At 47.1% G+C, this 14,483-nt stretch overlaps 1 protein-coding gene across 1 annotated transcript in view; it reads right to left on the bottom strand.

Annotated features, from left to right (window-relative positions):
* LOC107106960 (branched-chain-amino-acid aminotransferase, mitochondrial-like) overlaps positions 1-12,281 on the bottom strand; it is a 28,047-nt gene extending 15,766 nt beyond the window's left edge. Inside the window, exon 1 of the mRNA XM_015407177.1 lies at positions 12,130-12,281. Within this exon, the coding sequence (XP_015262663.1) occupies positions 12,130-12,168 (39 nt within the window). The 5' untranslated portion in view covers positions 12,169-12,281. The remainder of the gene's footprint in view (positions 1-12,129) is intronic.
* Positions 12,282-14,483: the final 2,202 nt, after the last annotated feature.

Here is a 14,483-nt window from a genome sequence, read left to right as displayed (position 1 = left end):
TTTGGAACAACTGATCTCTGGTCTTTATTGCATATTTTGGATATGTATGATTGCCTATATTTTTATATACCAGCCTATATATTCTATATGTATTAGACCTCTGAGGAAGGCCTGTAAAGGCCGAAACGCGTTAGGTCTACTTCATTAGCCCTTGTATGTTTTTATATATATATATTTGTTTGTGAGGTATGAATGGGCCCTTCTTTGTCATTTTAATTTGCGTGTAATAAATATATGTATATTTTTGTATGATTTTTAGAGTTGGCCCTCTTCTATCCTTGACTAACCTTTTTAGGTTCTGAATTCTAAGTTTTAGGTTCAGTTTTTTTCCCCCTTTTCCCATCCTGTCCTTCGGCTCTCAGAGCATGTCAGTCTAAGGGGAGCCACATGCCCACCTCGGCATCACAAAGACAGGGTTGCCAGCTTCCAGGAGGCACCTGGAGGTCTCCCTCTATTACATTTGATTTCTAGATGACCAAGGTCAGTCAGTTCCCCTGGATAAAATGGCTGCTCTGGAGGACAGGTTCTGCAGAGGTCCCTTCTTTCTCCAAACCCTGCCTGCCCCAGGCTCCACCCCCAAATATTCAGGAATTCTTCAACCCAGAGCTGAAGATCCTACAAAGAGAAAAGCCTAGAAAGTGTCTTGGTTTGAGGCTAGGAATGCTAGCGAATTTTGCAACTCTATTTGGACTTTAAAGCCTCCCTTTTTTCATTTTTGTGTTGTGCAAACGGAACACGTGACTCTTAAGCTTTGCATCATGTTCTGTTTCCTTGCATCATTTCCCCCCCTGTTAAATATATAATTGGTTTTTCTTTTCCGTCAATTGCATAGAAATAGGATAAAAAAGCAAACAAAATCAGGAATGCACAGCAGCAAAAATAGGCAAAATGAAAAGATTTGCCATGACGGCACACAAAACAGGAAAAGACTTCTTTGTACCTCCCCCATTGAGATGGATTGGATATTTGTACTAGAAGAGAAAGTTCCTTAGGTCTCCATTGCTTGCCAAAATGCTAAATCCCACCTATGGCCAACAGAGGAGGTATTATGGGTTGGCCTCGAACTGAAACAAACTTCAGCTCACAGTCAAAGTCCTATGTATTCAAAGCCCTTCATGCATGTCATTATCTTATTGTAATCCTGGCCCTATAAGGTAAAAGGTAAAGGTTCCCTTGCTCGAAAGCCAGTCGAATCCGACTCTAGGGTTGCGGTGCTCATCTCTGTTTCAAAGCCGAAGAGCCAGCGCTGTCCGAAGACGTTTCCGTGGTCATGTGGCCGGCATGACTAAACACCAAGGCGCACAGAACGCTGTGACCTTCCCACCGAAGTGGTACCTATTTATCTACTTGCAATGTCTTGCTTTCGAACTGCTAGGTTGGCAGGAGCTGGAACTAGAGACGGGAGCTCACTCCGTCATGCGGCACACTCAGGTCTCGAACTGCTGAACTACCGACCTTCCACAGCCTGCAGTTCAGCGTCTTAACCACTTGAGCCACCGATAAAAGTATCCTCATATTCCAGGTGGGGTGCTGAGACAGAGAGAGAAATTAGCTTGCCGAAGGCTACCAAGAGAATTAAGTAGGAGTGGTAAAATTCACACCACAGACTGCCCGATTCGTAACTCAGGCTATTCACCACTGTAAGACACTGGATGAACGATGGCCCATGCGCAGAGGCAGCAGAAGAGTCTACCTCCAGCAAAGGCCAAGCCAGTGCAGGGAAGCATGCAGAGACACAGCAGTCAACCTCCTTTGCAGGTTGGTACACTCTAGCACATAGAAAAATAGGTGTCCGCAGAAGATGGCTGGAGGCTCAAGTGACACCAGTCTTCTCCCTCCTCACTCCTTTTTCCCCCTTCATTTGCCAGATTCCATGCTGGGAATCATTAGAAAAGGGCTCCCCAGTACAGAAATGCCTTTGTGTGCAAATGGCATTGCAGAGGCGGAGTCAGGTGGGGCAGCCGTCTTGGCCTGAAGCACCAGAACAAAGTTTGAGTCCAGTGGCCCCTTTAAGACCAACAAAGTTTAATTCTGGGTATGAGCTTTTGTGCGCACTGGACTCAAACTTTTCTCTACTGCAGAGGTGGTAAGAGATGCAGAAAAGGGGCAACCAGATCGATCAAGGAGTTGGAGCCCATTCCCTCCGAGGGAAGGCATCGGAGATCTTGGACCGTCCCTGCCCGTCAGAGTGGACAGGACTCTGCCAGATGAACCAAAGGTCAGGTTCAGAAGAAGGCGTTCGTTAATAAGGTTCGTTAATAAGGCAGCTTCATGCCTTCGTTCTTTGGAGGCAGAGATGAGCCTGTTTTGCAATCTAGCGGTAGACTTTTTTTTTCCAAAAAAGGTGCAGAACTCTCTTTCAACAACAGAGGGCAGCAAGAGGCAAAGAACACCAGAATGTTTTCCAAGGCATTAGGCATATGTAACCCTATCAGGAAATAGAAGGCTGAGCAGAATAAGAAGCAAAAGGCGGGTGTGGCTGGATGAGCACACTTCTGGTAACATGGGGGTGTGGCCTAATATGCCAATGAGCCGTGCTGTCATGGGTGTGGCCTAATATACTAATAGGTTTCTGCTGTTGGGTGTGGCCTATTATGCTAATGAGTTCCTGCTGGGCTTTATCTACAAAAAGCCCTGGGCAAACTTATATGCATTCCACCGAGTAATTCTTGTCTATGGGCAAATTCTTGTTTATCTGGCCTGGATTTAGGGTTTGTGAATACAAAACCAGGAACGGTCAGTGGTGGGGCATTTGACCACAGATTGAGAGACCCACAATTCCAGTTTGGGTACTCTGGGAAAGTATTTGGAGAATGGCCATTGCTGGACAACAGAACACATGCTTTGGATGCAGGAGGCTGCATGCTTAATTCCTGGTGTTTCTACTTAAAAGGATTTTGGGTAGCAGCTGTTGTGGAACATAAGAGCAGCATAATCGACCTACCTAGTCTAGCATCCTGCTACAAACAGTGGCCAGTCAGCTGCCCCGGAGGGCCAACAAACAGATCCGAGAGGCCAAGGCCTTGTCCTTATGTTGCATCCTTCGGCTGGTATTCAGAAATTCGCTTCCTCTGAATACGGTGACTCCCTTCGGTCATCATGGCTAGTAGCCACTGAGGGCTGAACATGGCTAATAGCCTCCATGAAAGATCCTTCTCCACATGGGGCTAGAAAGCTGCCACCAAACAGTAGATCAGGGGTCCCCAACACGGTGCTTGTAGACACCCTGGTGCCCTGGCACTAATGCTCCCTCTAAGCTGTGGACTTTTGTGAGCAAAAATTCTACTTTGTGAACTACTGGCCTTAAAGTCGTGAGCGATTTGGCTGCTGCATAAATAATCAGTTTGCTCTGGAGCCATCCCTTCCTGAGCGAAGACAAAAATCTGTGAGCCGGAGGCTAGAAAACGGTGAGCTGGCTCACACTAACTCAGCTTCGAGGGAACACTGCCTGGCACCCAAGTGTGTTAAGAAAGTGGGTGGGGACAGGTGGTGCTTTTGCACAGCGGGGCTTCTGACTGGCCACTGGAGATCTGTGCCGCTTCAAAGGCACCCTGTGAAACCAGGCTTCTGCCTGAAAAGTCGATGAGTTACTGTGTAGATTTACCTATGTATAACCTTGACATTTCGTGGTTGGCTCTGCCTCCTGTTGTTGTGTCAGAATTGTGTCAGAATGCCAGGTGGGTGTTGCCTTCTGACACACCTCCGGTGATGCCAGGGGGTGTGGCACATGCAAATAAGTTATGCTAATGAGTTATGCTAATGAGCCCCTGCACCTCTTTTTCTATGAAATGACCCCTGCCCACAAGGCTCCAAAAGTCTGGGGACCCCCTGCCTCAGACAGCACTGAGCTAGACGAACCAGTGATGGGCCTTGATGTAGGGCAGTTTCATATATATACATCTAGGTGGCTTTAAGAGGCAGGCAGTTTGGTGCTGTGGTTAAGAGCGGCGGACTGTAATCTGGAGAACCAAGTTCGCTTCCCCACTCCTCCACTTGAAGTATGCTGGGTGACCTTGGGTCAGTCACACTTCTCTCAGCCCCCCCCCCCAATAAACCCAGCTCCCCACAAAAAGATCTGGAGTTTCACGCTGCCAGAGAATCTTTGAACCTCCTGGCCATACTTCCCCCACTGCCACGTGATAATTAATTTAATTTGCGGCTTTAAGAGAGGAAGAGTTGGTTTTATACCCTGCCTTTCACTACCCAGAGGAATCTCAGAGCAGCTTACAATTGCCTTCCCTTCCTCTCCCCACAACAGACACCCTGTGAGGTAGGTGGGGCTGAGAGAGGTTTGAGATAACTGTGATTGACCCAAAAGCACCCAGTTGGCTTCATGTGGAGGAGTGGGGAATCAAACCCGGTTTTCTGGATTAGAGTCCAGTACTTTTTAATCACTACACCAAACTGGGGATGCAAGAAGTCTCAGTCAAAAAGATCTTTCTGCTTCAAAAAGATCTTTCTATACAGCATTCCGTGTGCCTCGGCATCTAATCATGCCGGCCACATGACCACGGAAACGTCTTCGGACAGCGCTGGCTCTTCCTTCGGCTTTGAAACGGAGATGAGCACCGCAACCCTAGAGTTGGACTCGACTGGCTTTCGAGCAAGGGAACCTTTACCTTTACTATAATGGGAATAAATATTTTAGGCAGAGGCAACAATAAAGAAAGGGAGGGGATGGCATTTCCAGGCTTGGTGTCCATAAGGACTAGAAAATTGGTTTTAAAAAAACATACACAACCCAAAATCTGTGATTCTCACATTCCAGGGCAGACTCCACATTTGCACAGCAAACTTGATCATGCCCGAGAAGAAAACACCCCGCCCCCTTTCTCCCTCCCTTTGGCCAGGCAGCTCCAGAAGCAGTTCCTGCCTTGTAAATGAGAGTCTGGGACAAAAGCCCAAGCGGGCCGAAACACGCCCCCCCCCCCCTCCCAAACCCCCCCCCCCCCCCCTTTCCTAAGGCCTCGCTCTCCAGCAGGGAAGAGAAAAAACAAACCAAAAAAGATGGGATTGGAATTTGAAAGCGTCTGCTTTGTTTTTCAAAAAAAGGAAACGAAAGACAAGCAGGGACCCAGCTCTTACAACGAGGGACCTGCGTGCGCACACACAGAGATGCTATAGGTGTGGTCTGACTTACATAAGAAGCACAAATACTATGCAAAGCACCCGCGGATGGGGGACCTAGTCATGGACACCCATCTGTAGCTCTTGGCCTTGTTTTCCCACCCTGCTGCCAGCCCCTTGGTGCTCACTTCCACCTTGACCCCCACCACCACCACACACATTCTCCCCACTTGGATTTAAACCAGAGAGGAGGCAGTGCTCAGTCACGGAGGCAAGAGGGCAAAAAGGGGGCGGCAGCCAAGACCTGGATTGAACCCAGGGAGCAGTTAGGCAGCCCCGCAAGCCGCTTGCGTAGGCCTCAGCAGACACGCGGCAGAGGGTGTACAGCCCGGGACAAACGTAATCCTTTGGGCATTGAGTTAACCGCTAATTAGAAGGATTAGGAAGGGATTAACAGCAGGCACTAGAGGGAGCGTTTAATGACTTCTCGGAGGAGAGATATCCCTTGCATCAGTCTGGCAGGGCAAAAGCCAGCAGATCACTCAAAGCGAGCCTTGTTTTTTGCTTTTCTTTTCTTTGCTTTGCTTTTCTTTTTTTGATAACAAGGGATTTGCCGCTACCATTTAAAGGGCCAGTACACGGGACACTGGTAGAACAAAGAGGCATTCATTTCTTCCTCATGAGACTGTTTCTCACAAATAAGAATAATTGGGCACTGATTAATGGGTAGGCCTCTCATTCGGGATCTTTTTTAAACAGGGGAACAATGGAGGGCATTTTTCCTGGGCCATCTATATGGACAGGGCCATATACCTGTTGAGAAACGGTATGTTCCCACGGCTGAAATAATCAGTCGGATCCTTTTTCTTCCAAGGACAGTGAAAACGTAACCGTGTGATTTCAGTACTGGGGTCTGTCCTGCAACTCCATTTACTGGGCCACTGACTTCAGTGCAGAGATCTGGTCTTATTGTCATGTTTGGCCTGCACGTTTAATCAGCTCATAGCCTGTGAACAACTTTCCTCTTCCCTAGGCAGACTTGACAGTTTGCACAGGAAACAAGGGAATGAACCCTTCACCCCAGCCAGCAGCAGCCAGGAATACTGACCAGATCAGACCAGCTGTAGTGCAGAAAGAGGGCTGGGCTTATTTTATTACTTTTATTCAGGCCTTTTTTTGTAGAAAAAGCCCAGCAGGAACTCATTAGCATAATAGGCCACACCCAACAGCAGAACTCATTAGCATATTAGGCCACACCCCTGACAGCACAGCTCATTAGCATATAAGGTACGGCTGCCAAGTCCCCCCGGGGGGCGGAAACCCCCTGCCCCAGAGGCCCGTTCCCCGACGCCGGGGAATCGGGCCCCGGGGGGAACCCCGCCCCAGCGTGCACGTCACAGGGAAGTGACGTTATGACGCCGGGCACGCTGGGGGTGGGGCCACGGCCATACAAGGGAAATCCCCGGCCGGCAAGGTAAGTCCCATTTGGCAACCCTAATATTAGGCCACACCCCCATGTTACCAGAAGTGTGCTCATTCAGCCACACCCACCTTTTGCTTCTTATTCTGTTTACCTTGTTTGTTGTGAAAACCCAGGGCCTTTTTTGTAGCAGGAACTCCTTTGCTTGGTAGGCCACATACCCCTAATGTAGCCAATCCTAATGAGTTTCTGCTGTTGGGTGTGGCCTATTATGCTAATGAGTTCCTGCTGGGCGTGGCCAAGTTGGAAGCCAGCCGGAACTCCGTTCCTGTGCGTTCCTGCCCAAAAATAGCCCTGCTTTTATTTAAAATATCTATTAGCTGTCTTTCTTCCTGTGGAGTCCAAGGCAGCTAACAATCTCATGTACCCCTACTCAACATGCAAGCCCAATAATAATTTTTTTTCTTTCTGTTCTGTTCTGAAGGCATGAAGTCTTATCATACCGCTGGACAAAATTCTGATGCCGAATATTTGTTCCATTAAAAAAAAAGTGAGACAGCGAGATGAGAGGAAGGGGCCTCTCAAAGACAGCAGGTCTACTCAGAATCTGACTCAGGCCTATCCAACTCTATGATTCTATGATTCTAATAAAATACATAAAACCCCCAAATTTTTAAAACCACATTTTAGGACTGCTTTGATTACAAACAGACTTCAGCTGCCTCCTAAAGATGGAAAGTGAGGGGCCAGGCGCACCTCACTGGGGAGGTTATTCCATAATCGTGGGGCTACCACTGAAAAGGCCGTCTCTCATGTACCCCTACTCAACATGCAAGCCCAATAATAATTTTTGCGGTCCCTATTTATCTACTTGCAATTTCTTGCTTTCGAACTGCTAGGTTGGCAGGAGCTGGAACTAGAGACGGGAGCTCACTCCGTGATGCGGCACCCAGGTCTCGAACTGCTGAACTACCTACCTTCCACAGCCTGCAGTTCAGCGTCTTAACCACTTGAGCCACTGCAGTTTTGTCCAGCAGGATTGCAGTACAAGTCTTTAAAAGAACCCGCATTTATCAGGTTCTATGCTGCAGTTTTCTATTTCTAGCTACAGGCTGCGTCTGTTCTTTAGCATATTTGTATTTCCGGGGTTTCTTATTCCATTTTAATCCCTTTAGATAGCTCCCTGACTGGATGGCCCAGGCTAGCCCAATCTTGTCAGATATCACAAGCTAAGCAGGGTCAGCCCCGGTTAGTATTGGGATGGGACTCTGGGAGACCACCCAGGAATTCCAGGGCTGCTATGCAGAGGCAGGCCATGGCCAACCACCTCTGAGCGTCTCTTGCCTTGAAAACCCTGCGGCAGTGATGGCGAACCTTTTAGAGACCCAGTGCCCAAACTGCGACCCAAAACCCACTTATTTATCGCAAAGTGCCCACACGGCAATTTAACCTGAATACTGAGGTTGTACTTTAGAAAAAACAACTCATACATTAACATAAGGTGATCCAAACAAAGTAAGGAAAGCGATCCCAAATGCTCTCATTTACTTAAAATTATTTGGCAGAGAATTCGACACTTTAACGACGGTTTGGGCCTGGCTGGGGCGATGGCACGTGTGCCCACTGAGAGGGCTCTGAGTGCCACCTCTGGCACCCGTGCCATAAGTTCGCCACCACTGCCCTACGGGGTTGCCATAAATCAGCTGTGACTTGATGGCACTTTACAGACACGTGCAAATAGCTCCCGAAGGAGATCACAGGGATCGAGACCAAATGCAAAAGACAATTACAATCAAATAGAAAATGCTTCTTGAGAAAGGGGTTTTCAGCAGAGCTATACCCTCACATGGTAGAGGGGTGCCCAGCTGCTTGCAGCCCTCCATCTAAGATCTTTGGTAAAGGTAAAGGTTCCCTTGCTCGAAAGCCAGTCGAATCCGACTCTAGGGTTGCGGTGCTCATCTCCGTTTCCAAGCCGAAGAGCCAGCGCTGTCCGAAGACGTTTCCGTGGTCATGTGGCCGGCGTGACTAAACGCCGAGGCGCACGGAACGCTGTTACCTTCCCACCAACGCGGTACCTATTTATCTACTTGCAATTTCTTGCTTTCGAACTGCTAGGTTGGCAGGAGCTAGGACCAGAGACGGGAGCTCAAGATCTTTGGTAGATTATTATAATTTTTTCTAAATAGATTGTGACAGTACCATGCAGTTGTTTTAGTCACAGGTATCAGCCTACTTTGAAGGTCAAAGAAGACGGGGATGGCGAAGGATGAGATGGTTAGACAGTGTCATAGATGCAATGAACATGAAGTTGAGCAAACTTCAGAGGACGGTGGAAGACCGGAAGGCCTGGCGTGATCTGGTCTATGGGGTCGCGAAGAGTCAGACTTGACTGTGCGACTGAACAACAGCAACAAATCAGCCTGCTTTAGAGCTGGATTATTTTTGTGCCTCTACATGTTCTTGATGGTTTACCTCTTTATTCCCCCCTTTCCAGCTTTTCCCATATAGCAAGCCACATACCAGGTAGAGGCAGCAACCACAGGGTCTTCTTAAGCATAGCCACCATATGGGTGTTCGGTCACATGCAAGTCTAATTGATGTGCAACAGTATGATGACCATGGGGGCGCAATGCGGCTGGGAAAAGCTTCCCTTTGCAGAAGTTATTATGAGATGCTAACGGAACCTGGTTGCCTAAACCGATGCTCAACCCTTAGCACATCTTTGGTCGTGGAAACACGTTTCCATTAACAGCAGCTATGTTATCTATCACTGGTTACCGAAGAAGCCAAGTCAAGCTACAGGGAAAGGTCATCTTGGTACCAATTCTCCAGTTAATGCACCACTCCTTACTAAAATTGAACACTCTGAAAAACATAAATACAGCCTGGGACCAGGGTTGATCCTGCCCCATCAGGTTATACTCTCAATCAAGGCCCTGTTCTGGGTGCCCCCATCTTTGTAAGTTAGTCTACCAACAACAACAGGGACTTTTCTGTGGTGGTGCCCCAGTTTAGTTTCCTAAACATATTAGCTTAGCAATAATACCATTATCCTTAAAGGGCCAGGTTAACACTGTCCTCTTCTCCTAACAGCAAATACTATGGACCAGGCCTCTTACATTTTAACTTGGTGTTTCATCTGTTCAAAGTTCTAGGTCATTTTGTCTTAATTTGTCTTGATATTTTAATTGTGTGCTATTTTTAAAAACATGTAGACCAGGGTTTTTTTAATGTACAGGGAGGATGTGGTTCAGTGGTATACCATATCTTTTCTTTGAATAAGGTACAGTCCCCAGGATCTCAGGTGTTGACAAAAGTCTTTTTCTACCTGGAATCTTGGGAAATGACTGCTGGTCAGTCAACAAAAGAGGGTCACATGGACCAGTGGCACAATGCAGCTGCACACATCTAAACAACCACAGCAGTTTTCTAGACTGCATGATCTAGAGCTTAAACATTTTCAGACATGAGATCTATGCGGCCAGATTTTTGTCTCTTATGATATCTGTAAAACGCTCCTCTGCTATGCATTAATGCAGCAACTTAGAGGGTTTTGTATCTTTTAATGCTATTTTATTTGTTATATAATGCTTTTCATTTATTATTTGTAAATGTTTCTGATGTGATCCGTGTTTTAAACGTATTGTATTGTTCAGCTTGAGACCTCAGGTCAATGAAGCTTATTGTTAAAAAGGGAGAGGACATGGGGTCCATCTTTAGACCAAACTACCAGTGTGAGACCCATTTTAATGTTTTGTTAAGTATGCCAATACTGCTTTCTTTGCTTTCTTGGGAAAGCAAAGCCGATTAAATGGTAGCAATTTCCACCATTATGACTCACTTTAAGCCAAGCCGGGACCCTGCTGTAGCTCACAATCCACCAGCAGAAATCTAGTAATCTAGAATGCAGTATTCCAGGTTCCTTTACAAATAATTTATGCTTTCTGGGTGTGGAGTGCCCAACTTTGGAGAAAAGCCAAACTCCAGCTGAATCTCGTAAAAACCAGAAGAGGCTAATTCTTTTTCTGCTGGCCTGAAATAAGAATTCTTGGCCATGATTTTGAATGCCTCAACACAGCCTTCCCCTTTTCCTCCCTGGCAAATAGTAATGCGTTGAACTTCTATTCTCTGGCAGAAACCCAGCCCAGGCCTCTCAACACAGTCAGCTCAGTTGATCAGGAAGTTGCTGTTCCTGCAAGATGCATGTCAGAAAGTCAAAGGGGGGAAAAAACACAGTGTTCAAGGTGAGACTTATCTTGCCAATGTAAATAAAGTAAGGCAGAGGTAGAATGCCAGGAGGCGGTGGCAAAAAAAGCAAGGGGCAGGCTCACAATTAAGAAAGCAAGTCAGGAAACTGACCAGTGATGCCGGGTGTGTGTGTAGGGAGAATTCCACAGTCAGAGTGAAGGTTCAGTGCAAGGTGCCTTGGGGAAGACTAACAAAAGGCACTTTATTCTGGCCCCTGTAATGTAGATGTCCTGTATGCTCATTCCTTAGGAAAAGGTTTAGTTCTAGAGGGAAGTTATCTTAAGTATTCCCAGATGAGAGATCTGTAGTTAGGGTTTCCGAGATGTCTATTTCTCTTTGCAGTGGGCTGGAGATTTTCTAGGTGAAATGGAGCATCTATTTGGGGACTGCTTCTAGGAACAAAAGGAGAGGAAATGAGGAATGGCCTCTGGATAAGAAAAAGGAACAGAGCTGTATTAACTTTTTAGATCCAGATTTTATTTATTTACTTCATTTATACTCTGCCCTTCTCCCCGACGGGGACTCAATGCTGTTTACACCATTCTCTCTTCCATTTTATCCTCACAACAATCCTGTGAGGTAGGTGGGCTGCATGTCTGTGACTGGCCTAAGGTCCCTCAGCAAGTTTCCAGGGCAGAGCTGGGATTCAAACCCAAAATCTCCCAGACCCTAGGAAAAGGACCAAGGTATATGAATGATTGTTATCAAGACTGAAGGATTTCTATGGAGGAAGAAATGTGTTTTTGAGATGACGATGGTTTTGCAGATTGGCTGAATATCCTTTTAAGGGATGCTGTTCATATGACATCTTGAGTGAAGGAAGCCGGTGGAACTTTCCTTAGCTGAGGGAGGCAGGTAGCTGGGTCATGCCTCTTTCTAGAAGTGAGGTTATGGAATTGTTGGCTCTAGGTGGAGGGGAAGAAACAGCCTGAGGGTGTTATTGTTGGCAGTCTTTTTCAGATTGGGTTCTATGCTGGAGCACCAGCTTGAGGGAGGGAGGGAGGAAGGGAGGGAGGGGCAGCCTCTGGGATGGCAGACAGCTGGGAGATTTCCCTAGGGACACACTGCTTGGAGGGAGAGAGGGTCTCTGGAGGGGATGGAGACAGGTGAAGTAATACCCCGTCACCAGAAGGGCATGATGAGAACGGTGAGCGTCTGTTTTGTGGAATGCGCACAGCCATTACGAGCGGGTGTTCGGTGAGGCATTTGGGGAAGGGGGGGATCTACTTTCAAAGCAGGAGTCACGTTTCCACCCGGATCTATTTAAGACGGGACCAAGCCGACCATCATCTCCACTCCGGAAGGGTAGCCCCCTCCCCCTTTTTTTCGGATAAAGGGAAGCCGGGAAGACACCAGCTGGCCCCGTCCCCTCTCATCCCTTTGCCCCAACTTACCCGCCGGATGGCCCGCGGGACTCCTCCTGTCGCTGCCATGCCGTTAAGGGTGCTGCTGTCTAATGGGACCGGGCGGGGTCTGCGGGAGGCGCGATAGAAAAGTTCCGCCCCCCCCGCCCGCCTCTAACCGCTCCTCCTCCCTTTGCTCGCGGGCCGCTTTTCCTAGCCAAAAAAGAAAAGAAAAGAAAAGGCTTACTATTTAAATCAGGAGGACAACACAGACCCAAAATCGGTTGTCAGTCATCCTCGATGTTTGTTTGTTATAAATTCAGTGCCTTTGCGCGCGTGTTCAACGGGAAAACGGGCGCTCTCCCTCCACTGGTGGAGTATTAGGGCTCCTGGAGCCTCTGTAGGAATGGTGTTGAAACTGGCATGAAGTATTTATAGCATGCTTCGTTTTTACCCTGACCGTAATCCCTGACGCTTTCATGAATAATTGTCTTGTTGGGTCAGATCAAAAGCCCCTCTAATTCAGAACTTTGCAGATCCCCCCCGAAAGAAAAAGAGCAAGACAGAAAGACTCATTCCCCCATAGGAAGGCGGGCTGGCACTCTTAAGGGCCACAGAGGAAAGCAGGATCAGAAACTCGTTAGATGCACAGGGAAGAGAAATAGGGTGGGCAGGGACTAGAAGGGGAGTACTTGAGGGGTGTGAGCGTGGGTGGAAGATGTCACTCAGCAGCCTAGCTGGTGGTTGTTTTTTTTCTGTGGGGGGGAGGGAGTATGCAGCCAATCACACCCGCCCTTCCCCAAACACACCCTCTAATACAGCCAATGGCAGAGCTGGAATGAGCAGGATATACTATCTTAAACAAGCACATGTATCTGGTTTATTAGCGTACAGAACTGCTAGAGAGGGGGTATAGAAAGGTAGCCAATAGGGAAGACGTACAAGAACATGTACAAACATTCTCCACGTCATCTAGGTGTGTGCTGTTTATTTAAATTATTAGCCCTCTCAAAGCTTGGGACACGTAAGGGGGGGGGGGAGGAAGTACAAACATAAAGAGCTCAGTGAAAAGCAGCCTCCGACAGGTGGTAAAGCACACAAAAAACTTTTTGACAGACGTTAGTGGTTTAATTAGGGTGGCAGAAAGACTCCTTCAATTTTAACTAAAACAGGAATCCTCTGGCACCTTAGAGGCTAACAGAATTTGTTACAACATAAACTTTCATGCCAGAGCTTCTGGCTCATAAAAGCTCAAGCTGGAATACATTGGGCACTCCAAAGTGCCAGCAGATTCCAATTTTTAATAGTTTGGAACACACAATCTCAAAAGGTCCAAAAAAAAGATGCTCAGATGTCCAGTTTTGGGATCCCCTGCCAAGCTGAGTTTATTTACTGAAAGGAACTTAAGTCCACTTTTTCTAGCTGCATTGAGTGCTTTTAAAAGAACAGCTAAGCTAGTCATAAAATAATTTTGGAAAGTGGTAGTCCTTCTGTGTAATCAAAAGCATAGGCGAACAGGATGGGTTTCACCAGATGCCTGAAAGATCTGAGTATGGATGGAGTTCAACCATCAGGGATCACCACCAAGGAGGTCATACACTGCCTAACTTCAGCAGATGGAGATGCTCAGAGAAGGACCTCTGTCAAAGATCTTCACTGACAGGCATGTTCATATGTTGTGACAAGTCAGCACGTGAATCAGTGTTTCAAGCCTTGATCTGAGTTCCAAGCCGGTGCTGGCATAGTATAACACTCGAAGTATAAGTAAGAAGGCTTTGGGCTCAGTCTCTGCACTATTGTAAATGAAGTGGTTGACTTTCAGGATGGTACTACTGAGCTTCAACACTCTCCTCCATCTGTAAAGGGAGGATGTAGATGTGAAGATCATTGAAATAATCTATGCAAAGGCTGTACTTAATGAAGGCCATCAAGGCAGCAGATAGTTAAAAAGACATTAAACGTCAACTTAAAAACATACATATATGTATAAAACCAGCAATTAAAAAAACAAAGGAGTTTTGAGCACTTAGGAAATGCAGTCTGTATATTTAACTAGCAATTATTATTAGTTATTCTGCTTGGTTAGCCACGGCCTTGAGCAAATGACTGCAGAATCCCAACTTCATTCGCCTACCTGTGAAAGTCAAGTGGTTAAGACGCTGAACTGCAGGCTGTGGAAGGTCAGTAGTTCAGCAGTTCGAGATCCGAGCTGCTGCATGACAGAGTGAGCTCCTGTCTCTAGTTCCAGCTCCTGCCAACCTAGCAGTTCGAAAGCAAGAAATTGCAAGTAGATAAATAGGTACCACTTCGGTGGGAAGGTAACAGCGTTCCGTGCGCCTTGGTGTTCAGTCATGCCGGCCACATGACCACGGAAATGTCTTCGGACAGCGCTGGCTCTTCGGCTT

Source organism: Gekko japonicus, unplaced genomic scaffold, assembly GCF_001447785.1.
Source record: "Gekko japonicus isolate JY-2015 unplaced genomic scaffold, Gekko_japonicus_V1.1 scaffold4415, whole genome shotgun sequence".
In the NCBI taxonomy this organism is placed as follows: Eukaryota; Metazoa; Chordata; class Lepidosauria; order Squamata; family Gekkonidae; genus Gekko; species Gekko japonicus.
The sequence above is the reverse complement of the archived record's forward strand: the minus strand, read 5'-3'. Positions and strand labels throughout refer to the sequence as shown.